A 25,861-nucleotide genomic window follows, 5' to 3' on the forward strand; every position below is an offset into this window, starting at 1 on the left:
ACACAATTACATACAACCCTGAGATGATTTGATGGTAGAAACCAGCACTTTCCGAGGGGAGCACCTGCCTTCATCCATCAGACTTGAGCTGGGTGGTGGTGGAGGAGATCCGGGCGCTGTGCGTTCTCCCTTCCAGGGGCTGCACTATGGCAGTCTTTTAGTAGGATGCATCCTGCTTTGGCTTTGTTCTGCAGATCCACCCAGCCTCCCAGCCATCAAGTCACAGGCTATGGTTTCCTCTGTGGGGATCTCTCGCGCTTTACTGTTGTCTCGGGTTAGTTTTTGGCCTTGGCTGGAATTTCATCGCCTCATGTCTTGGTTGGCTTCCATCTGAAAGAGAGGAGGAGAAGGAACAGGAACAAGAAGGCAAGCAAGAGAAGGATCTATGTCTTTTTTCTTCTTCCACAGTTTTGGGTGATAATCCAGCGTCGTTCTGGAGGAGGGAGATAACCGTTCACCCTGGCTGAAAAACGCATCCATTGAGAAGTCTGAAAGAAATTAACCACGTGAGGGGGAAAGGGGGGGGGGAGAGAAAGAAAGGAAAGGAAGGGGATTTAAAAAAAAAAAAAACAACCCTGGGAGATCAGGATTTAATATTTTTTCCTCTTTTTTGTTTTTGTTTTGTTTTTGTTTTTTTGTTGTGGTGGCCAATGATAAAACTGGTGCCCCTCTGGAGGAGACCCTGATCTCAATTTTTATTATTATGCAACAACCACAAGGATCTCCTCTTTCTCAGGGTGTATAAGCGCAGGATTGCTTTTCGCCCAAATCAATGTGGTTTCTTTGGAACATTTTCAGCAAAGGATCGCATATGCTGCAGTGTCTTTGTGGCAAGAGTCTTAAGAAGAACAAGAACCCAACTGGTAAGCAATACACTGCATCACAGTGTGTGTGTGTGTGTGTGTGTGTGTGTGTGTGTGTCAGTCACCCCCCACCTTTGTGTTACTCTCGTCTGTTGCTCCCCATAGCGCCAGGTCTGCAGTCCTGTCGAGGGGAGAAAGGGGGATACGGGAAAGCAGGCCGGTGCAGATTTGCGTGCAGCGCGGTGTACAAATAAGCCAGGCTGTGTTTGCAGGAAATTCGCCAAAATCTGCTTTGGATGAATTGTTTCCAACGGGGAAGAGAGAGGGTGGGAGGGAGGGTGGGTGTGGGGAGAGAAAACTTAGATCTCTGTTGACATTTTTTAACCGGAAGATGGAATTGTAGCAGTGTCTCATAACCCCCATTTCTTTCCTGGTCTCCTCGCTCCCCGCAACAGTTTCCAGCAGAGGTCTCAGGGCCTTGCGCGACTGGTGGGTGTACCTGAGGGCGCCCTGTCTGAGACTTTCGGTTCAACTTGCAAGCGTGGCTCGTGCTTCTAAAGTGGACGGGGGGGGGGGAGGGAAGAGAAGCCCTTGCAAAACCCAGCTCTTTGTGTTTATTCACCAGATCTTCGTCAGCTGCCCTTCCCCATCCCCGCATTCCCCCTAGTCTGCAATCTGGTGGCAGAGAGAAAAGAGAGAGAAACACTTTCAGGGAGTTTGTGCCTGGAAGGGAACTAAGAGAAAGTCCACCTGTCCAACAGTAGCCTAGGCAGAGGTGTGTGTGTGTGTGTGTGTGTGTGTGCAGTGGAGAGTCTCTGAGCAGGTTTTTTTTTTTGGGGGGGGGGGCAGAAGCCCAAGGCCCCACTCAGAAGGAGAAGGAGCCCCCCCCCCTCCGTCTCCATACGCAGCAGCAGGGCTGACTTGCCACATGTGGAAGGAAGTCATGCAATGCACATTGCCTCCTTAACCCATGAAGCCCAGGATCTAAAAAAGAAAAATGACCTAGCTTTTTGCGCGCCTGTCTAGGTTCACTTTTTTTGCGCCTTGTTGATCAGCCCAGCCTGTCTGCTTGTCAGCTTCCAACCCCAGCAAGCTCCAGCGGGGAAACTTGCAGGACGTTACATAAAGAAATGCAAATTGCAGGTGCTTAGGGCAGCCCCACAACCCCACCGCCTCCTCCAAGCCTCCCCACCCCCACCCCCAATTCCCTTTCCCTCGTGTCAACGGGGAAGGACAGCGCTGGCAAATGGAGAGAGTTTGGGGAGAGAGGGAGGGAGGCTGGGAGATGGAGAGTCTTCCCAAGGAAGCCGCGCCACAGCCAGACAGACCCCCTCCCCCCGTGTCCACACACACACACACACAGGCTCAAGCCTGTCGAGTTAGATAGTTGGGATCACCTGTGTGGTCTTGGGCGGGGATTTGCCGTCCCTAGCAGTGCTTTGGAGGGCAAGATCCTGTGGAGGTTTGTGGCGAGCCTAGAAAGGAGCCAGGGGTGTGGGGTGGAAAGACTCGTGTAGTGTGTGTATGTGTTTTTGGTGTTGCCTGCCCTGCAGTGGCAGTTTCTAAGCAGGAGGCTCTTGACGCTGGTACTGCAGTGTAGTAGATCATAAGCATCCGCTGACACACCAACAAGCTGCAGCAGGGTTGGAAGCTGGTGCTTGGGGGACAGCCTTTTCCTTCCTCCCTGGCTTCAGACTTGCAATGCAAAGGGACTAACTCTGCATCCCGAGAGAGGGAGAAGACGTTTTGCTCCCTTCGCGCGCGCGTGTGTGTGTGTTGGCTCCGTCCGCTTCCCCGCTGCAGCAAACAGAAACATCTCCTTCCCAGAATACCAAAGAAGGCTGGATGCCCCAGCAGCCCCTTCAGCTCTCGGGGGGTGGGGTGGGGGGTGGGAGAGAGCGAGCGAGCGAGCTCGGTCTTCCCTTCTGCACTGGACGAGTCGAGGGTTGGTAGTGGGCTCGGTGGTGGTGGGTTTAGCTTGGCGCTGATCCTTCATCCTGGAAGGCAACCTTTTGCTCCCCACTTGCAGGCACTGCGGTGTGGGGGGACAGCACGCTTGGGCCATGGCAACTTTGCCAAGGCTCAGGACCTTCGTGCAAACCGACGAAGGAAGCCGGTGCATTCTTCTCCAGTTTGTGTACAATATATGAAAACAACACATCAAAGCACTCCCGCAGAAAGCTCTTGCCTCCTTGACCAGCTGAACGACCAGTGAGAAGGATGCCTTGAGGCTGGACTCAAGACAGTCGGAGAAACTGACCTAAATAATAAAGCCCTTTTTTGCCCCCTGATTTCCTTTTAAATAACAAAGATGTTGCATCTCTGCAACAACAAAAGAGGGGGTAAGGAATAGAAGTTCCCCTCCCCTTGCAAGCAAGAGAAATGCACAGCCTAGGATAACCAGAAGTGAACACAGGAATGTTTGGGACTCCTTTAGATCCCTCCGGGCACAAGCGAGAGAAAGAGAGAGGTTGCTTCTCAGGATAGTTGTCCAGTTTACTTTATGATGACTTCTTCCAAGGAGGATGTTATGCTGAGCTTCTTTCTAGATATTTCAGAGATGGTGGAGATTTTTGAGATGCCTAGGTACCCCAAAATGCTGCAGATTCCCTTTCATGGGGTCCAGCCGGAATGAATAAGAATAAATAAGAAACATTATTAGAGGCCTATGAGAAGCAAAACTCTCCTAGGTGATCTCTGTTCTTACCACCCCACTCCGCATTATCCTTAGTCTTTTTCTTTCTTTTTTAAAAAAGTGATTTATAACATGCTGTTGCTGGTTTTCCCAAATCGGGGAAAAATGAAATTCTGGTTCTGGTACGGTGACGCACAACTTAGTGCAAAATGCAAATATTCTATAGCAAGACATGTACAGTACAGCAGTTTTGATTAGGATGGAGGCTGCCGAGTTAAGTGTGAACAGAAAGCTCAGGTGCTTCATGTTATCTTTTAGTTTCAGCATCACTCTTCTAGCAATGCAGCAACCGTATGTGGATTTTGGTATATGTATACTTGCAAGCTATTTTCTTTCCAAAAGTTGTAGAGCTTCTTTGTCTCTCTCTCATACACACCAGTGCACACACTCCTACAGCTTTTTGTTGTGGTGATAATGGTTCCCCTCTCCTGGTTTCCGCTCCCTGTTTCTGCCTTAGCTAAAGCCTTTAATATATGCCGCAAGTAGTCTGTGGTCCTGATGTATGCGTCTGCTGTGAAATTAATTGATCAATTAATGTGAAATATAGGCAAACCCCTCTAAACTGTAAAACAGCCCTGAGGAATAGTCTTGAATATGATCGATCGTCTTCTGTTTGTTATGACTCAGAGGAGGATAAATAGGTTATGATTTTAAGGTGGGAAAGACTTGGCAATGCGTGTGGTGGCTGCATGAATAGATTTCTTTGACAGTGGTTGATGTACTGTAGCAGGTCAATGACTGGTCCATGCTCTAAAGTTTGTCTGAGGCAGCGTTTGCATATGATGCTACGATTCTTGAGGGGAAAAACAAGCTATGCACAAAATATAGTGCCTGACCTTTAAGAACAAATATTGGAGTGTTTACACAGCCATGAAAGAAACTGTGTTGATGATGGCTAAATCATGCTTTGAATTAAGTACCAAGCAACATATTTCGCTGAGTTTTTCCTTTGTTGCATTATGGCATATTAGTTGTAATGATGAGTGATGAATGACTAAAATGTTTTCCTGCTTTAGCAAAAATAAGACTGTGCAAATCCTAAGAAGAATTACTAGATAAAAAGTTTCACTGAACTCAGTGGGGCTTACTTCTGAGTAACTTGCTGTGCAAACCTCATCACAGCGTGAAGCCAAAACAAAAGGACCTGCCATTTAAACATTGTAAGATGCTTTAATTTTTAGAGACATTAGGATGTTAACCACTAGTCATCTTGATTGGATTTGTTAATGGGCAAACTGAAAGAAAATTGGGATAGAGAGTTATTGTTGCATCCAGGAGTAAGACCCTACAAATAAACTTAATTCATACTTTACTTTTGTTACATTGTCCTAGTTTCGGGTATTCAACATACTTCATTCACATAGTGCAAGTGTTCTTTTGTTACATGAAACGTTTAATTTCATGATTAGAGTGAAGCAGTTTTGTAACTTCTAAGCCTGTGGTGGATCATGCAAAATGTATCAACTTGTGTTTGATTGCCTAGGAAAATGAATAGTCTATGGTATCAGCTGGAATTTTCATCACCTTCTGAATCAAAATCTTAATATTCAGTTTTACATATGATGAAAATGAGTTTGAAAAGCAAACAGAATGTCTGCGCTTGGAGTTTCTCTTAACACTGATGTGTCTGAGTCGTTTAAAAGCCATTTGTATGTGAACATTTAGCCAACTTTTTCCAAATAACAATGTCTTCTTTTCCTTCCCTCTATTTTTCCTTCATCTGCCTTGCTTGCTTCTTGGGATTCCTATCACTGAATGGCATGTGAAGCATTTCAGAATGACTGACACAATGAAGAATTTAATTTCAGAAGTTGAGAGAATATACTTTTAGAAATGCGGTGGTTAAATATATCTGGGTCCTGGGAAAGGAGGCATGTTGGTCCTTAACTTTTACTTATTTATTTTCAAGGGGAAATATTTTGTGACCTGCTTGGTTTTCTTTAATATTTAAAGTGAGCAAAATAAGTCAAAGTTTCAAAGTCTGTATATTTTGTTATTATTAAGCTTGTTTTGCCTTGCACCACCACCCCACCACCACCCTAGTGCCTTGTTTAGTCATCCTCAGCTTTTACAAGTTCTGGGAGGAGAGGGCAGATCAGAGTAGGCCATAGACACCTTGCCTTTTCAAGGGGCAATACTGTGCCATTCAGAAGGCCTCTCCCAGTACCACAGTGCTTGTTGAAACACAACTTTCTGATCACATGTGGGTAGCTGTGAACAAATCAAGTGAAGCACCTCAGTATCCTTAGTGGCAATGCAATGTGCACCTCTAAGATTGGTTCACTACTGCATTGGGATCTCTGAACATTTTGCCATCCCAAGAGATGTCATCTCCATGTGATGCTGTTTTTACTCTAATATATAAGTGAATCTGTTATGTACTGAGTTGAATAGGATCCAAAAGGCAGCAGTCTGATTGGTCCTAGAACAATAGGATTCAGAATGCAGCAGTCTGATTGGTCCTAGAACAATAGGATTCAGAATGCAGCAGTCTGATTGGTCCTAGAACAGTAGGGTCCATAATGCAGCAGTCTGATTGGTCCACAGGAGCCACCCAATCCAGCTCCATGTGGAAGTGAATCTGCAACCTGATTGGCCTACAGGTGAATCCCGGAAATAGCCAATCACGTGGGGCCCATTGTGTAAATAATGTATATAAAGCAGACATTCTGGGGGAACTTCCATTCCTCCTCACCACTATGAGCTGAATAAGGAGCATGAAATCCACTCTCGACTCCGAGTATATCTCAGAATCTATATGTACTGCATATATGTACTGAAAACAGGAGTTGCATACCTGCCATTACCAAACTCAAGAATGTTCAGCTGATGACCTGGAGGCAGCACTCACTGGGCCTCCTTGTGCATCCTTTTGTCCCACCCCCTGATTGGAAGTCAATATTATTAGGAGCATGATTAGCATTTGAGACATTTTGAAATCCTTGTCTCATCGTCAACACTTTGCAAATGGGCAGCGAAGCTGACAGACAAGGGGATTTTTAGATGTTATTTGAGGACTAAATGAGCATGTGGTTGGGTTTTTTTTTTTGAAGGGTTTATGTGTGGCATTGCAGTGGCAGGTTCCTTGACCTATGTGTGTTCATTAGGATGTGTATAGGAAGGCTCACATATAAAATTGTACAGGCAAGGGCTCTGTACAAATGCATAGAGGAGGGGAGGACAGGAGCATGCTGCTGCCTCCCACCCAGGGCATTCATTTAGACCTCAAATAAGATACAAAATTTGGAGAGAAAAAAAACTTTGCAAAGGCCACTGAGTGGATTCACAGTATAGCACAGATTTGGATCCAGGTCCAAATTCAACACTATTAATTTTGGATTTTGCTTCACTGACTATAAACATATTTAACATCCTGGAAGCTTAGGCTCAAAGGACCCAATACATTAAATGAATATTTGCAGGTATGTCCATTTTGTGTGCATTTAAAATAACTGCTGTAGGAGGTCCTGACCTGGGCCAGTGTCATGGGTGGTGGGAGGTTAACTCTTTCTTCCCTGTGCTACAGTTTCCTTCCTTGGGAAACGTCTTAAGAGTTCCTTTCCTCCTGGGACATATATTGTGCATGGGCCTACAAGGTTTGTGTGGGGAAAGGATTGACCCCATTGCACCTGCACCATGTTCCAAATCTGGATTAGGTCCCATACAGTAATTTTGTTTTGTATTTTTAAACTATGAAGATGCATTCAATGTATCATGGAGTTTGGAGTTCACTTCTGTACTCAATTTTGGGTTCTAGCCAACTGGTTGGGAACTACTGATACATAGCATTTTATGCTGGTTTAAGCAATAATATGACATAGGGTAAATAATGGAAGGGTTATGAGTTAGTTTGGCCAACTGGCAATGAGACAATGTTCCATTCCCTGATTCTTAGTTCAGTTCTAGTTCAAGAGTATTGGCAACCATAATTGGTTACTCCAGCCAGTTAAGGAGGAACAACTGTGTGGATGTATGATTGCTTATAAAGTGGGACACTGGCAGGAACAGAAATGTGGAGTTGATTTGAACGTCTTTCCAAATGATCAGGCATCTCCGTCTCAAAACATTCATCATCACTGTCCTCTTGTGCTAGCCCTGTTTTTGCATTTTGATAAGAAAGGTGACTTCAACAAGCCTCCTGCTATTCCCAGATTAATGAGACCTCAGGTGAAAGGCAGGTAAAGGTATGGCTACCATCACTTTGAAGTCTATCTACAAGCAGTTTGTTTTGAAATAACTTATGGACTTCAAAGGCGCCTTCCAAATTGTCATGACGTCAGGTAATTGACATTTGGGCAGAGTTGCCCACTTGTTAAAGTTGGCCCACAGGGGCAGGAGGAAGGGTTTGGCGTGCTAGTCAGATTCAGCTCCCCACCCCCAAATGCAAAGGGTAAACTTGCTTATAAAGTACTCTCTCATCTGGCAATAAAGGGACCCCTGACTATTAGGTCCAGTCATGACCGGGGTTGTGGCGCTCATCTCGCTTTATTGGCCAAGGGAGCCGGCATACAGCTTCCGGGTCATGTGGCCAGCATGACTCTGGCGAACCAGAGCAGCGCACGGAAACCTTCCCGCTGGAGCGGTACCTATTTATCTACTTGCACTTTTTGGCGTGCTTTCGAACTGCTAGGTTGGCAGGAGCAGGGACCGAGCAATGGGAGCTCACCCCGTTGCAGGGATTCGAACCACCAACCTTCTGATCAGCAAGCCCTAGGCTCTGTGGTTTAACCCACAGTGCCACCCGTGTCCCCATCTGGCAATAGAATCATGGAATTGTAGAAGGCAATCTAGTCCAACTCCCTGCAATGTAGGAATCTTTTGCCCAAGGTGGGGGGCCAGAACCCACAACCCTGAGATTAATTTTTGGCGGAGAAAAGAAAAAAAGGTCTGTAACATATTTTCTCCTGTAACTGGGAATTCCCAATTGCTTTAGCTCCTTTTTGCTAAGGGTCATATTTTTATGAGACCCCACTCTGTGCCAAGGCAATGTCATGGTATTAAACGGTGCATGGGTGATAAGAATGAAAGAGTGTAGAGAAGCCAATGTGGGGCAGTAGTTGGGGGCCAAGCTGCCGTGCTGGTAGTAGCCATAATTATCCGATGTGGCACAGCAGTGCCACGAACAGCTGCTGCTCTTGAGCTGACTAAAGGGTGGAATGCAGAAATGGCAGGGAGAAAGTCTAGGGATGACTATCCTTGTGTATCATCCTACAGGGATTTGAGGCCTGCATTGACATCAAACTTTGTGCCAGATGTATTGCAGTAAGCTTTTAGAATAGGATTGAAACTGACAGGAATCATAGGAGAATGGAGGACTGAATCCACCTCTTAACTCACAAACACATGCTGCTGTTGCTGGACTCTACATGGCATTGGAAAGAATGCATGCATATAGATCTTGGTCTAAAAGCATTTCACTTTAATTTGAGGTATTTATAGCCTACCTTTCACAATAGCCTCAAGGCGGTTTGATAAAACATGAACAGTACAGCATAAAAGAAACATGATTAAACAGCAGGTAAAAACAACCACAAGCACATTAGTGTTTTGTTTTATTAAAAAACACACAACCAGGATAAAATAGTAGTTACTCCATTTATAAGGGGCAAATATTGTAAGACACCATTAAAGGCCCTAGACACCAAGACAAACTTTATCTGGTACCTAAATAATAATAAAAGGAAGTACCAGGCACACAGTTTTAGGGAGAGAAATCCATAATTTGGGTGCCATCGCAGGAAAGGCCCTCTCTGCAGTTGGGGGGCAGCTGGCTGACCTCTGAAGGCAGGCAATTGGGGGAAGAGGCATTGAATTAAACTCAATTCAAATTTTAATTTGTATTCTGCCTTTCTACAGTACTGTAGAAATTAATACACTTAAGTTAGTCACATTTGTTAACTTTAGTGGGTCTACTCTGAGTAGAATTAATATTGGCTGTGACCCAAAAATCAACAAAATATCAGCAATACATCAAAAGCAATCATACCCACTCAACTTACAATAAATCAGTTACAAACCACCAAATGTATGAACAACCGAGGGGGGAAAAATACATGAAATGCTACAGTGCTCCCAGGCATAAAGAAGACAATGTTCTGAAGTGGAAAATTACTATTTTTTCATCCCTTTTTGGCAGCTTCCACCCACAGGCCCCAGCCCTTCACTTGGAGAAGGGACTCTGAGAGAGATCTTAATTGGAGGGCAAGTTCATGTGGGAGAATACAAGCCTTCAGGCTCTGCGTTGTCTTTCTCTACTGTGGAGGTTAAGTCAGGTTTTTTCAAATCCTTACTAGTATTGCTTAGCCCTGGCAGTGTATGAATGGAGAGACCATAGCTCAATGCGTGCAGAAGGTCCCAGGATCAAGCCTGTCATTGATGGGGAAGACCTGTGATGGAGACTCGCACACAGAGTTACAATGCTCAGAGTACCTTGTGAAGATGGATTGACAGTTAAACCATGCTGAGAACTGCAGGTCTGTGCAGGGGGAATAGGGGGCTCGTAACAAATCTCAGCACCCATAACAAACTACAGTTCCCGATATTCAACATTTCTCTGATGAAAATAGGGATGTCCTAGTTAATAATAATAATAATAATAATAATACCCATCCCATCTGACTGGGTTACCCTAGCCACTTTGGGCGACTTCCAATATATATAAAAACATAATAAAACATTAAACATTAAAAAAACTTCCCTATACAGGGCTGCCTTCAGATGTCTTCTTAAGGTTGTATAGCTACTTATCTCTTTGGCTTGTGTGTGTGTGTGTGTGTGTGTGTCTCATAACTCCATAGTCTCCAACATTTCTCCAATGAAAATAGGGATGTCCTAAGGAAAAGTGGGGCATTGCAGGATCAAATCAGAAACTGAGATGGCTTCTGTAAAACTGGGACTGTCCCTGGAAAACTTGGAGGGCACTTGGAGGGTCTGTGACTGTTTAAAGTGCAATAATACTGCTTCAAAAGTACAGTGCAGATGAGACCTGTTTGTCCATTTAATCCAATATTATCTACACTGACTGAAATAGATGATTCTTATAGATAAAATAGACAAGACTTAAAACAGTCTTATCTATTTTAAGGAGATGTCCTGTGTGCCTTCTGAATCCTATACCTTTAAAATTAGCAGAGAAGAGAACATTGCTGCAGGTATGGCCAATGCATCACTATGTTGCAAAAAGCTTCTCCTGGGAAAATTCTGACTTCTGTTCAGTCCTTAAAGGTACAGGAATTTAACCTCTAGGGTGTGGATCTGGTGAACATAGACAAAATGAATCTCCATTAAAGCCAAAAGGGGTCATACGCAAGGAAGTCAAATATATTGTTGGTCACCAGGCATTTTTATCATAGTTTTAAATTTTGTAATGTTTTAATTAAATATTAATGATTCTAGACTACGCCCCTGAATTCCTTCAGGGGGAAGAGTGGATAATAAATAAATACTAGTTTTGAAGCAGCGTCCGTAAAGGCCACAGAATTATGTATGGTAAGATGTTAATACATATGCATTGCATGCCTATCTATTATGAAGTTAATAGATGCCTGGTGTTGGCATGCTCTTCGCGGCACTCAAATGAACAACGGCCTGTTTACTTGGATCTCACCTACTAAAGCACTTGCCCACCATGGAATATATTTTCTGAATTTACACAAATTAAATTTCCTCCCCTGATCTAATTAAGGCTTGTGTTGCCCTTCTTAATGGGTGAAATTATTTCATGCTCATGATTCTTTCTGTTTGAGCCATAGATCTGCATCCATCTCGGTGCTAGTAGCTTTTAGTACTTACAGCGGCAATCCTATACATATTTCCCTGGTATTAAGCCCCACTCAGCGTAGTGGGGCTCACTCTGAGTAACTGTGAATAGGGATTGTTCTATAAGAGAATGATTGATGCTTGAGGGACAAACGTAATACACGTTTGCCTGTTATGTTTATTTAATAGATTTATTTGCCAACCTTCTCAGGGCAGCTCAGAACAACAACGATAGACCATAAAAATAAATATGACAGTACAAAATTAAAACTTATGTCTCTATTTGTTTTTAATTTGTTTTTATTTAAAAAAATAATCTTTCTCTAGACGTCAAATTATGTTAGGAGAAGAGAATATGAACATTAGCACATTTATGCATTTTTACTCAGAAGGAAGCCAAATAAGTTTAGCAGTGCTGACTCATGAGTAAGTGGTTCTCACAACACAGTCATGTTCACTGGGGTTTGCTCCCAGGCAAGTGTGCATCTGGTTGGCCACTGTGAGAACAGAATGTTGGACTGGATGGGCCTTTGCCCTCATCCAACAGCGGGAGGCAGAAGCCACTATAAAGGGACACAAGGAACTGCCTTATGCCTGGATAGCTCAGTTGGTTAGAGCATGGTGCTGATAACGCCAAGCTTGCAGGTTCAATCCCCGTATGGGATGGCTGCATATTCCTGCACTACAGGGGGTCGGACTGGAAGATCCTCAAGCTCCCTTCCAACTCTACAATTCTATGATTCTATGACTCAGAACACTGGTCCAGGAATCTAGTTCATATTGTCAACTCTGGCAGGCAGCAGAGTTTCAGGCAAGTGCCTCTCTGAGCCCTTCCTGTATATATTGGGAATGGATCCTGGGACCTTCTGCTTGCATTGTACAAATGAGCCACAGCCCTTCTCCAAATGTTTCTTCCCAAAAGCAGTAAGATTGTTTTAAAAAAAGTGGTGAAAGCCTTGCAAACTCACGTTGATAACATCTGCAGTGCAGCACTGTCGTGGCCCCATTTCTTCACAACAAAGGCCTGATTCACACTTGATTTCTGTACACTTCACTGCTGTTCACTTGATGAATGATAGGTGAATGTGGGATGCCAAGTGACTCCATTGAAAAGCATTGTGTACAAGGTGATGCAAAGAGATACAAAAGTGCCACCTATGGCATTATTATTTTTGTGAAGGCTTACTCACCCATAGAAGTCATCCATGAGCCAACCTGGATTTTTTTTAAACACACACACACACACACACACACACACACACACTGCAAATCCACTTCTGATGGATCTTTGCTTCCTCAAGCAAATGACAGATTCTGGGTGCAATGCAGGCAGTTGTAGGCTAGCTATTGCATCTCTGAAAGAGTGCAGTCCTCTATGTGGCTACTCAAAAGTAAGTCATGCTAACTTCGGTGGGGCTTACTCTCAGTTTAGTGGGCTTAGCATGGCAGCTTTCACGCGCAGTTGGGTATATTGGAGCACCCCAATATGTGAAACAGAACTGAAATGTGAAAACATCCTAATGTAAATGTGGCCACAGTTTCTTCAGTATATTAGTTAACCAACTTGCTGCATGATGCACAAAGCCACCATATTGTTGGATTTTATGGGGTGCCATGCTGAAATGAACAGTGATGTTGCAGTTACTTAAAAACAAATCTAAAAGGTACATGACCTGTTCTCATCCAACCCTGCTGTATTACTGGGGTTTCTATGTGGAGCACCTCACTTCCCTACCCTGCTTTGGGGCAGGGAATTGCCTGACAAGTTTCTGTCAGGCAATTAGATCATTTTAAACTACAGACCTAACCAGTGCTTTTTTCCCCAGGGGGTACTTCAAGGGTATGCAGTATCGGCACCTCTTTTTGTTGTTGTTGTTAAAAAGTGTGGCACTTACTGTAACAACTTCACGGTGAGTACCGGCACCTATTTTTCTAGAGAAAAAAGCACTGGACCTAACGGTTGCATTACTTCGCTTCAAAATATGGCAAGTCAGCCTTGCTGGTTTTGGAGGTTCTCCTGATTCTGCCCTGCAGAGATGGTTGCATTGACCTTTTCTGTGGTCCTCTGTGTGTTTATGGGATTGGGCATTTTGGCATTTGAAAGATAGCAACATTGTAGTGTTTGGCTAGGTCTACGTTTGGATTTGTGTGTGTGTGTGGTGTAGCATCTAGCTTTAAAAAGAAATTCAATGGGTAACTTTTGCCATGCATGCCTGGATAGCTCAGTTGGTTACAGCATGGTGCTGATAAAGCCAAGGTTGCAGGTTTGATCCCTGCATGGAACAGTTGCATATTCCTGCATTGCAGGGGTTTGGACCAGATGATCCTTAGAGTCCCTTCCAACTCTATGATTCTATGTGCACAGTCTGTCATGGAAGTCATTGTAAGTGTGATGTGGTGTGCCCTGCTTCTCCCTTGTGTGTATGGTACCTTGGGTTTAAAAATCTGTAAATCAGCCTGGTAATTTCAGATTGCAGCAAGCAAGGTAGCCAAAATGGTTTGATTGCTAATATTGAGACTGGTGAGTGAAATTTAACAGATGTGTTATGAGATATATCGGAAGTAGTGGAACTATTGCTATTTATAGAGGAGAGTTAAGACCTTAAGGAAATAGTTGGCATGATATGTTTGTAAACAAAAAGGCATATATTAATGATGGATTATTAATCACATCTTCGTCAAGATTACAGCTATGATCCAGCATGGTGCAGCATCTTGTAAATGTTGTGCACTCTTAAACTCCTTTAATGTCAATGGCTTTATATCTCCTCTACGGGAACTCAACTTTGAATCATAGAATAGAATAGAATCATAGAATCATAGAGTTGGAAGAGACCACAAGGGCCATAGAGTCCAACCCCTTGCCAAGCAGGAAACACCATCAGGGCACTCCTGACATATGGTTGTCAAGCCTCTGCTTAAAGACCTCCAAAGAAGGAGACTCCACCACACTCCTTGGCAGCAAATTCCACTGTCGAACAGCTCTTACTGTCAGGAAGTTCTTCCTAATGTTTAGGTGGAATCTTTTTTCTTGTAGTTTGGAACCATTGCTCCGTGTCCGCTTCTCTGGAGCAGCAGAAAACAACCTTTCTCCCTCCTCTATGTGACATCCTTTTATATATTTGAACATGGCTATCATATCACCCCTTAACCTCCTCTTCTCCAGGCTAAACATGCCCAGCTCCCTTAGCCGTTCCTCATAAGGCATTGTTTCCAGGCCTTTGACCATTTTGGTTGCCCTCCTCTGGACACGTTCCAGTTTGTCAGTGTCCTTCTTGAACTGTGGTGCCCAGAACTGGACACAGTACTCCAGGTGAGGTCTGACCAGAGCAGAATACAGTGGCACTATTACTTCCCTTGATCTAGATGCTATACTCCTATTGATGCAGCCCAGAATTGCATTGGCTTTTTTAGCTGCCGCGTCACACTGTTGGCTCATGTCAAGTTTGTGGTCAACCAAGACTCCTAGATCCTTTTCACATGTACTGCTCTCAAGCCAGGTGTCACCCATCTTGTATTTGTGTTCATTATGTTAAAGTGGGAATTTTTTTTATTTTTTTGCAAAACATGGAATGTCCTGTACAGGCAACTCCCAATTTATGGGGGGCTGCATTCCAAGGCACCGTGTGTTTAAATGAAATTGCATATGTTTGGAACACCACTGAAAAAGCCTGCAAGCATCCCGTTCTGCCCTGCTGCACCCCTTCTTGTGTCATTTCGGGGCACTTTTGGGTTGGTTTGACACAATGCACACATGTGAAAATGCACACATATCAGACATGCATAAAACATTTCCTGCCTGTAATTTAATAGCTGATAACAATATTTGTTAGCAGTTCGAAAGCACCCCCAGGTGCAAGTAGATAAATAGGGACCGCTTACCAGCGGGAAAGTAAACGGCGTTCCGTGAGCTGCTCTGGTGCCGGTTCGCCGGAGCAGCTTCGTCACGCTGGCCACGTGACCTGGAAGTGTCTGCGGACAGCGCTGGCTCCCAGCCTATAGAGTGAGATGAGCGCACAACCCTAGAGTCTGTCAAGACTGGCCCGTACGGGCAGGGGTACCTTTACCTTTACCTAACAATATTTGTAGAACTTTGGGGAGTGCCCAAGGTAATTCCTTCTATCCTTTGGAAGAAGAAAAAGATGTTTCCTCCAGTTGCTGTTACTGATATTTAGATCCAGATAATGGGAAATATCAATGATTCTCCTTGAGACTTTTAAGCAGATGTTGAAACATATAACCACATGTTTGAAAAGTCCATCTTTCTCAGGATTATTAGGTGTTTCTTATATGGTCAAGAACACAACAGGTGTTCCCTCATTTCAGAGCATCTCTTTGCCTTGATAGTAATAACATTCTTTTGGTGGCTGGGAGGCAAGTTCCTTATTTTTGAGAGATTAACAAGCCTGATTTAGTGCAGGTATTCAGCTTTGCATAGCTAGTCTTAGTATATTTCATGCACCATATGCTTTTCTGTTTCTCTGGAATTATTGTTCTACCAACGCAAGTAGCAAGAGTGAACCCTTGCTATTTAGCGCAGAGAGAATCTGCTGTCACAAAGGTTGCAATCTGATTGTTAGATCACGCATACACACACAGGTGTGAGAGATGATAGCCTGCATGTCGGAGGTGAATATAGAACGTGTGATGCCATGTCAAAGGGAAACGTCTTTGTACAGGCTGCAATACGACACAGAGGCCAGCATGCTTAAACTAATGGAAGGAAGTGGGTTTAGGTGCTTCTAACTCTGTGTAGGGACGCGGGTGGTGCTGTGGGTTAAACCACAGAGCCTAGGACTTGCCGATCAGAAGGTCGGCGGTTCGAATCCCCGCAACGGGGTGAGCTCCCATTGCTCAGTCCCTGCTCCTGCCAACCTAGCAGTTTGAAAGCACGTCAAGTGCAAGTAGATAAATAGGGACCACTCCGGCGGGAAGGTAAGCGGCGTTTCTGTGCGCTGCTCTGTTTCACCAGAAGTGGCCTAGTCATGCTGGCCACATGACCCAGAAGCTGCGGACAAACGCCGGCTCCCTCGGCCTATAGAGCGAGATGAGCACTGCAACCCCAGAGTCGGTCACGACTGGACCTAATGGTCAGGGGTCCCTTTACCTTAACTCTGTGATGGCTTCTAAACAGTTGTCACACGGAGGATGGAGCAAGCTTGTTTTCTCCTGCTCTGGAGGCTAGGATTCAAGTTACAAGAAAGGAGATTCGGACTAAACATCAGAAAGAACTTTCTGACAGTAAGCTTGTTCAGCAGTGGAACAGACTCCCACAAGAGGTGGTGGACTCTCCTTCCTTGGAGAGTTTTTAAGCAGAAGTGGGATGGCCATCTGCCATGTCCAATATAGTTGAGATTCCTGCATTGCAGGGGGTTGGTCTAGATGACCCTGGAGCCCCTTCCTACTCGACTGATTATGTTGCTGGGTGGGATTGTGTAAAGCATCAAGCAGCATGCGGTGAGGATGAGTGATTTAAATTTCACCAGAGTTCAGACAACTTCATTCTCTGAGCAGCCCATCTGTGAAAAGACGTTATACATTCTGCTCACCACCACTCTTCTTTAAGAAATACTATCAAAGCAGGGACGCAGGTGGCGCTGTGGGTTAAAGCCTCAGCGCCTAGGACTTGCCGATCGAAAGGTCGGCGGTTCGAATCCCTGCGGCGGGGTGCGCTCCCGCTGCTCGGTCCCAGCGCCTGCCAACCTAGCAGTTCGAAAGCACCTCCGGGTGCAAGTAGATAAATAGGGACCGCTTACCAGAGGGAAGGTAAACGGCGTTTCCGTGTGCGGCTCTGGCTCGCCAGAGCAGCGATGTCACGCTGGCCACGTGACCCAGAAGTGTCTCCGGACAGCGCTGGCCCCTGGCCTCTTAAGTGAGATGGGCGCACAACCCCAGAGTCTGTCAAGACTGGCCCGTACGGGCAGGGGTACCTTTACCTTTACCTTTATCAAAGCAGGAAATTAAAATCTGTGACAGAAGACCCAACTATTGCTTTGAATGGGTGCACTCTCTGTGAAAAAATTGGTTTCTATTAATTATTTAAAGTGCTGTATATCTATAAACCTCAAAATAATGGGCATGCCCCAGCCAGAGTTAAAGACTTGAAGTGACTGAAGGTGATGTTTTGCTCTACGGCTGCAATCAATAGGACTTAAATAGCCCGACAGTGTTTGGCTCATCACTTTTAAATACTTTCATCCCAGTTGTTCATTAGAAGCACTCTATCTAAGAACTTGTGCCTTAGTTTGCTGCTTTTTTTTCATTTTCCCTTCGGATTCCTTTTCCTTTTGTACCATGTCATGCGTACAAAAGTAAGCTTGAGGGCAGGGTTTGTCTATATATCACTGGTAAGCTGCTCTGGAATATTGGGACTGAAGAGTGGATTACTTTTGCCATCTTTTGTCAGAATCTTGTGGTAAGCACCGTTTCTAAAATTTGTCAAATATGCTGTATTTTGGCATAAAAATACAAGTTTATTCTTACAGGGCACTATTACAAAATGTCAAAGATGGATTGTAACATCCCATAGTTTTTTGTTTTTTTTAAATGGAGTTTTAAAAAATTGAAACAAAAAAAGAAATGTCAACAATGGAAACAAAAATGATGTTACTGACCTGTATGTTTGTTTGAATTACTCCCCCTCCCAAATGCTTTAATTTGGGGTGTGAGGGGGAGGTATGATGGACTAGCATCACACCGTTTTAACATTTGCATATGAAATGTAGTCTCCTGGAAATTATTTGGCTTAATCGCTTTGTGAAGTTAAAATTAAATAGGTCCCACTCAACATCAAAGTAGTTCCAAGGTTAAACACGTCAATCTTGTTGGAATTGCCTTTATTATTAGAAGACAACACAGGTGGGATGCTCGGTTATAAGGTAGCTTTTCTTTTAAAGAGATTCCAGGTTAGAGTTGGAGATATTTGTGTTTCAATACAGAGGTATATTTTATTATTGATAAGCTGTATTTATTCAGTGATGGAAGCATGCCTAAGATTTCCAAATAGTCTCCCATCCAGAAAATGACCAGAACTCATACCTGCTTAGCTTCAGCAAGGTCCTGCATCATATACCTTCAGGTCATGCTGCCCCAGGCTCCTTTGGAAGGAAGGGCAAGATATACCTTTAATAAATTGATCAGTAAAATCATGACCCAGGACTAGTGGGTTGTACCCATTGCTGAATGAGCAGTGTTCCATTTAGAATCATAGAACTGTAGAGTTGGAAGGGCCCACAAGTGTCCTCTAGTCCAACCCCCTGCATTGCAGGAATTTCCCCCTCAATGTGGGGCACAAACTCATGACCCTGATTCACTGCTACCCCTCTCTCCCACCGCTTGCTGATTTACCTGGCAGCAATGGAAGAAGAATGGTGAGGAGGAGGAGGAAGAGGACCAGTGGTCAAACCACGGTGGGGAAGGAAAGCTCAAGTGAATGCCAGAAGCAATCTGGAGGAGAAGCACAACTGTGGGAAGGAACTGAGGGGCCCCCTGAAGGCATTTTTCCTGAGCCTCGCACTCCACAGATGTCTTTTCTTTCAGGGTACTGTTTTGGCAAATGTGGCAAGCCTGATGTGGATCCAGAAAATCCTAAAAATCTTGTCTTAAGTGAACTGAATTGCATAAACAGAATTCCCAGTCCTCCAAGTAAATGTTCTTTAGATGAGCTTGAAATCAGTGTGGCAACTTATCCTATGGTGGGACATTTGCATCTCTCATGCCAACCTGTTGCTGAGAGAAGGGCAGGACTGGGGTTGTAGCCAGTGGTTTGGCAGTACGTTCTGCTTTTTAATGAAGTGACCAAAGAATAGGTTTCAGCATGCAAAACCCTCCTGCGTATTTTGCCACTGCAGAAAAATTGGCCCTCCCTTGCGGTGAGACCTGGACAACCGACACCCTGTGTTGTGGGTGGGTACGTTTGGACAGCCACAACACCCGATTGGTAGGTCCCTCGAAGTTGGGTGCAATCTGGCCAATGGGACGCTCTCCAAACGGTTCAAGGGACCTATTTATGTCCATGGACGTGACCCAGAGCTTCCTCTTTCTGTGCGTGCATTCGGAACACCCGCCCACCTCTCCCTACTTTTAGGGCTTTGCGCTTGACCTTGCTATGCTGTCGTGTGTCGTCTGTCATTGGGACAGGGGCATGGCAGGCATTTTCCCCACTTGGCTGATTGACTGTTGCCATTTGGGTTTCGCCTGTCGCGTAGCAAATAGTCACAACTTGTAAGGCTGCAGATAGGCTCTGGTTCAGGTGATAAGGATGGGAGAACGCTCTCGCCATCCCTATGTGAAAGGTATTCCATTAAAGGAATCCAGGGACTCGATGGTTTGGTCAACCCCTGAGAAGGGGTTGTGCCCTTGCCTGAGTCCAGGGGGACATTTGGGTGGCGGAGTTAGCCCGTTCCCGGCTTTCCTCTTATCCTGGTGTTCATCCTTGGCTGACCTATGCTAGAATTCTGTGTCAGTGCTATCTGCATGGCAGGGAGCTAGTCGAACCAGAGCCTATGCAACCAGTCACTTTCTGTAATCAATAAAGTTGTGGCCTAAATTCTGCCAAAAACCAGAACCAAAAATTTGAGTCATGTGTTAATTTATTTAGGGGGGAGGTTTCTGGCTCTGAACATGCAAATAGATAAGCAAAGCTGGTAAAATTCAGGGTTTTTTTTTGTATACTTCTGTTGATGAAACTATTTTAAGTATAGGACTTATTTACTGTAAGCAGTAGGTGTGAAATTGAGATAATGCTGGTCAGTCAACAAGCTTGGTAATCAGAACAGGGAAAGAACTCTTTAAGGATACAGTCTTGAGCTCTCAAGCCCCCCAATTTAAAGGATTCTAATAACATTACCAGATGCAATTATGGTCCAAATTCCCTTTTGTATTTGTGTTTACCTTTGTGGCTCCCCTTCAGTGACTTATACTGTCTGATTACAGTGACTCTTGTCTTGTACAAATAAACTAATCAGTTTCATTGTTCTCCTGGAAATTCAGACACCCACCCCCCAATATCACAATTCCCCCAGTGTCTAGGTTGCAAATGCCACAGGGGAGCCTTTCTGATCCTGCTTTCATGCTAATGAAATTTAGAAAATAATTATTTCCTTATATAGTTAAACTGCATCCTTATACAATGATGTAGTTGTGGTTTGTGCTTTCTTATGAAACTAATGAATTTCTGTCTTCCGTTTGGTGAGAACTGGATGTGTAATATGCAACCTTAAAAAAGAAAGGGGTGGAATTTTAAATAGTGGATGCTTGCACCTGCTTGTTGACAGGTTAAAATTGACCCTGGAAGCACAGGGGAGTGGCTGAACTGGCTCAATCTTGAGTTGATGTCAGCACCTGTGGGTGCAGGACAGTTGTTGAGGTTGCTGGGTGCTGATGCCAGCCCTGTAATGCTCACGTGTCCTAATCATGAGCCCCAAGCTGTTCCCAACTTCCTTTTTATGTTATTGCACCTCACCTTGTGTTTTCATGGCCATGCCATGCTGCAGAACCCTCCAGGTGGTTTCTTAAGCACATGGCAGGCCACACGACCAAGCTAGCTTTCAGCAAACAGGCCTACAGTATGACAGGCCTGATATATGACTCTCTTTTCTTTTCTTTTTTGGAGTGGGTGGAAATGCACTAAGATGAAACCTTCTCTCTCTTAGAATTGCTTTTACATTTTGAATTTAGCACCTGCTAGAACATAAAAATCCTGGCAAGCATATCCTCTGCTTTTGAGTTGAAAGGACCAAGGAAATTCAAATGAGAGTCTGGTTTATATTAGACACCTAATTCTTTTGTGCTCTTTAAAGACGTGTTGGTATTGAGACCTTTCATGAAGAGAGAGCCTAATGGACAAATCATCAGTGCAGTGCTTTCAAAAACACCTTATTGGATCTTATTAGCAAGAGAGAGTCAGCAGTCTTGAGTGGAGCTCTATGTCAGTAATCATTCACAGCCATGCTAAAACAGGTTGAGAACTTAATGAAACATCTCTGCTTCTGAACTGGAAATATATTCTATTAAATTATCCATTATATCTAAACACTGAAAGGATTAGATTGATTATTTTTTAACATTTGCTAAGTTGTTTACTATTTGTTTGAAGAACACATTTCAACCCCCCTCCCCCCTGTTACTGGATTTTGATTCAGAATTGAAGAAGCCAATTTCTCGAAAGGATCTATGGTTCAGTGGTTTGGTTTGAGACAGAAGTGACTTGTAGCTTATGGCTCTTTACAAGTATTCAAGCATGCTTGCAAAAGTCCACAGCCTCTTCCTACAATCTCCCAAGTTTTTGTTTTCCTTTCCAGTCACCACCATGTTTCTCTGTTCATGCCCTTGCCTTTTTAATATAGGTTACCAGCACGTTTGCTTGAGGGTTTTCTTTCAAGGCAGCCCTACCTAGAAAGCATTGCAGTAGTCTATTCTGGCTATAAGACACATAACCAGTGTTTGTGTTATTAAGGCTAACTCTCGTATCTCCAGATAGTTGGTAAATCAACCTGAGATGGTAAAACATACTCCTAGCTACTGGGGCCATCTCAGCTTCTGTAGATAACACTGGTCCTAACAACACACCCGATTTTCATGGGGGAGTCTTGCTCTGTCCAAACCTGGTTGCAAATCTCCACTGAGATCAATGGCCTTCTCAACCAGCAGTGTTTACTTCTGTCACTCAGATTAAGTTTCTGTTTTCATGTAAGTAAGGTACTTTAGGCCTTGGCACATAATGGCCTTGGCACATAATAAAGTAAAGGAATTAAGGGTCACAGAGGTCCTTTCTTTGGTCAAAAGCTTTGGGGCATGCCATGTATGAAAATAATGAGAGCACCCCTCTCCTCTCCTAGCAGTTGGGAGACATGTACTGTGTTTATTTCTTGAAACCTGCACGTTTCAACTATACCTCCATTTTACTGAATCTCAGGAGTTTTAGATAACAGGCTATTTTTACAATGTTTGACCGATTCTCAGTACAGAAGGTTCATGCTGAGTGCTTTTAAAAAATGTTTCTGTAGCTTGTTTCTTTGTTTCTTGAGCCAATTATTTTGTGGCTTTTGAAGGTCTGTGTCTTGATCCAGTAGCTCTGAAGCACACATGGGGTTTCTCTGTGTGGGGTAAGAAAGCACCAGGATACCTTTCCAATTCCTTCATGGACCTAGAGCTGATGCATTCGTCCTCCCATCACATGGCACCCTGGGAGGCGCTATGCTTAATGCTTTAGTTTAATCATGCTTCTTGGGATCAAACTAGATGTGATGTCAAATGCATCTTTGCTCTCAACATGCATGTTTCAAAAATGCAAATTAGCAGCCACCGAAGGAGGGGAAGCCTGCTAATTATCAGGTCTGCAGCAGGCGGGGAGTGGGACCTTACCATTTCCCCGCCAGCAGCATTCTATTGAAGCTACTAGTCTTTTAACTGGAGAAGCTGGAATTAAACTTGGAACCTTGTGCATGCAGAGACTGTGGTTTCTCCAAAGTTGTAGTAATACAGTAGAGTGATATGTCACTCTACTTTCAGTAGTGGGGAGCATGGAAACATCCTATGGATATCAACGCTGCAGATGCTATTTCTGATATTTAAATAGTTTCTATGAGTGTCAGTCACAGGAAAAGGCCCCATTAACCTAGGCAGCAAGAATGAAGACATAGCAGAGTGCAATAATATTGCAAAACATCTAGCTCTGTAGATCTTCGTGCTATATCAGAACACAAGCTCTAAGCCCTTTAACAAGAAAAACCCCCACAGTGTATACATTTGCTGTACTGGCTTCTGGTTGTGGTGAGACACAACCCTGGATTTAGGATGGTGCAGGCAGTTCCTCTGCATAGGGCATGCAAAATAACTTGCTTTTGTAATAATGTGAAGTTCAGTGAGAAGATCCATAAAAAAGCAACCGTACCAAAATGAATCATGGTGAAAATAAGAACTATTTGTGCGGGCGTGTTTGCCAAATATTGTCCTCGCTCAGGGCAACCTATTGCCAAAGTCCACTGCTGCGAGGCACTGCCTCTTTGTGGCTTACTTACTTTTAGGCATTATCTTGAGCTTTTCTCTTCCGAAGCCTATTATTTATTGGAAAAAAAATTTTTTTACATGTAACTGCCCATTATGTGGACAACTCAAGGCATTGCACAGCAAATCATGAAAAAACTACAATAGCAAGCAATAGGGCACATTTAAAACTATCAAACATAGTAATGCCAAGCAGTCAGAAAACAAATCTTAAAATATACAGTGGCAGACATCAATAGTTGTTCCTCTTGCAGTTATTTAATAACAAGATCAACTCTGTCGTGGTAAGTCACTGATCCTAGAGGTGTAAAGATGTGTCCAATTTTCTTATATTTATCAGCTGGAACTTTTTGTTGTCTTTGGTGGTAGGTTTATATTCCCCAATCTGCCCATAAATACTGGATCCCTTGTATAACCCCATCCTTCCAGTGGCAATGGGTGGTTTGTGGTGCAAATACTGATAACCTAGTCAAACTAAGAGAGGGGGAAAGTCTCATGCTAGGTGTTTTAAATTATCTGGTTGGGTTTCTCTTGGCTGGAACATTTGTAGCTGTAGAATAATCTATAGAATGCCAGGTTTAATTTGCTCCCAACTTTTCAAACACTACCTGGCCTAGTAGGTGACATAGCCTTGCTCTGGGTTTTGCTTTGTTTCAACATGTCTGCTCAACAATGATGTAAGAGATGAATAACTGAAAGGACCATTGACTTGATTGGTGGATGCAAGAGACCATTGTAGTATTGTGCACATCTCCTATTCATTTTATAGTTTGTTTGCGGCAGAACATTCCAGTGTTCAAAGGAGTTTTAAGAGAAATATATAGGAAATGGTTTCAAGACAAAGCAGCACAGGAATACTGAATTGGAGATTATTGATTCAACATTAGTGAAGGCTAAATTCTGAATTAAATTGCTTAGAAGACCGAAGTCAAGGAGGAGTGTCTTCTATACTGTGACTTTTTTTAGAATAATCCTGACTCATTGTTTACTGTTGGTAGCCTTGGACCTGAATTTTCTGTATTGTTCAATAGTTATGCATTTGACATAATGTTCCAGAGAAGCATACTAAGATCTTCTTTGTGTTTGATATGCACAGAATGTTCCTTTTCATTAAATAAAGAGGTCATAAAAATGCTGGAGAAGCTACAGAAACAGTGGCATTAAATTTTTCATCAAACATGATTTCAGTTTTGTAACCAAGAGTGAAACACGGTCTCCCTGGAAATCTGCCCCTCTCTATTATTATTATTTTTAATTACAGAATAAATGTTGGAATTTATGCAATTTATTGTTACTCAATAGAAGAGTGACACTAGAATTTCAAGTGGCCATTGCTTCTTATTCCCATAGCCAAGCAGCAAAAAATCAACAGCTGTAGGTTTCTTCTCCACTTCTTTTGAAATGTTTGCATTATTTCACCATTCATATTAAAATGTAGTACAAAAAATGTGTACAGAATACCCAGCGGCTTTTGGTAAAGATTATCTCAATTATCTGGTGTGCACTAATTTTTTTAACCAGACTGCTCACTTGCTGCATTGAGGGACGATAGATAACACTCTGCCTTCTGTTGTAAGAGCAAATAATGTACTTCCTGGTGTGCTAATAAGTGCAGTAACAGGAGAGGCTTCCTGAATATAAGGAGGCCTGTACCAATAATCTGAGCTGAGTTGATGCATTAAAGAACTTTTTTGGTATAAGCTATTTGATTTAGCCATTCGGACAAGTGTGCTACAGTGCAGAGCAGGTACTGTAAATGGCCTCACCCATTTGCCATCAATCCACCGTAATTCATAGGAATCTAGCTTGGTTTGATTAGATTTTAACGCTTGTTGGATCCAGGGATTAAAGGGGTCTGGCACCCAGTTTAACACTCCAGGCCTTGAATAAATTCTAACATCTTGCTGGATACAGGGATTAATTAGAGGGGTCTGGCACCCCCAAACTTATAACAGTACTGACCCACCTTCCTGGGTTGTTGTTAAGGATAATTGAGATATATTTGCAAAGCCAATAAATATATTGGAAGTGTATTGAAAGGCAGAGACTGACCTCTGCTCTGATAGCAAATATTTTGAATAGTAACTGTTCTGTTTACTGCAATAATGAAAACAGGGTTTTTTCATCACCCTGATAACGTACATTTCTTTCAATGTGACAGTAGGAATACTACGTGAGAGAGCGAGAGAGGTTCTGTGAATCATGCACTGTATGTTTTATGAGAGAGAGTGACCGCATCGTTTTTAACTGGAAGAGAAAAAGCAAAACTGCAAACCTCTTATTAGCAGAAACCAATGGGTGTGAATAAAACAGCTATTAATACTTCAGGAGCTGACGCATTTTGTTTGACACTTCTGTGGATGGGCTTTTTATTAATTATGGAAATTATATGCTGGGTAGAAAAGGCATTATGCTGGCTTTCATTTCTTCTGGAAAACAGATCTGTGTAGGGGCCTCAGGTTCCTAATCAGGGTTGAGGCTCATGTACAGATGATGGAAGTAGATTTCATTGTTTATTGAAAGAGAAAACTATGACCAACTCTGGGACTTGCAGAGAACTAATAAAGAATAACATGTTTTTAAAAGTTACAGATAGGTA

General features: G+C 43.4%; 1 protein-coding gene across 1 annotated transcript in view; it reads left to right on the forward strand.

Annotated features, from left to right (window-relative positions):
* Positions 1-798: 798 nt before the first annotated feature.
* FGF14 (fibroblast growth factor 14) overlaps positions 799-25,861 on the forward strand; it is a 301,405-nt gene continuing 276,342 nt past the window's right edge. The window contains exon 1 of the mRNA XM_079973074.1: positions 799-863. Within this exon, the coding sequence (XP_079829200.1) occupies positions 812-863 (52 nt within the window). The 5' untranslated portion in view covers positions 799-811. The remainder of the gene's footprint in view (positions 864-25,861) is intronic.

This window comes from Podarcis cretensis (genome assembly GCF_951804945.1).
Source record: "Podarcis cretensis genome assembly, chromosome: 4".
NCBI lineage: Eukaryota > Metazoa > Chordata > Lepidosauria > Squamata > Lacertidae > Podarcis > Podarcis cretensis.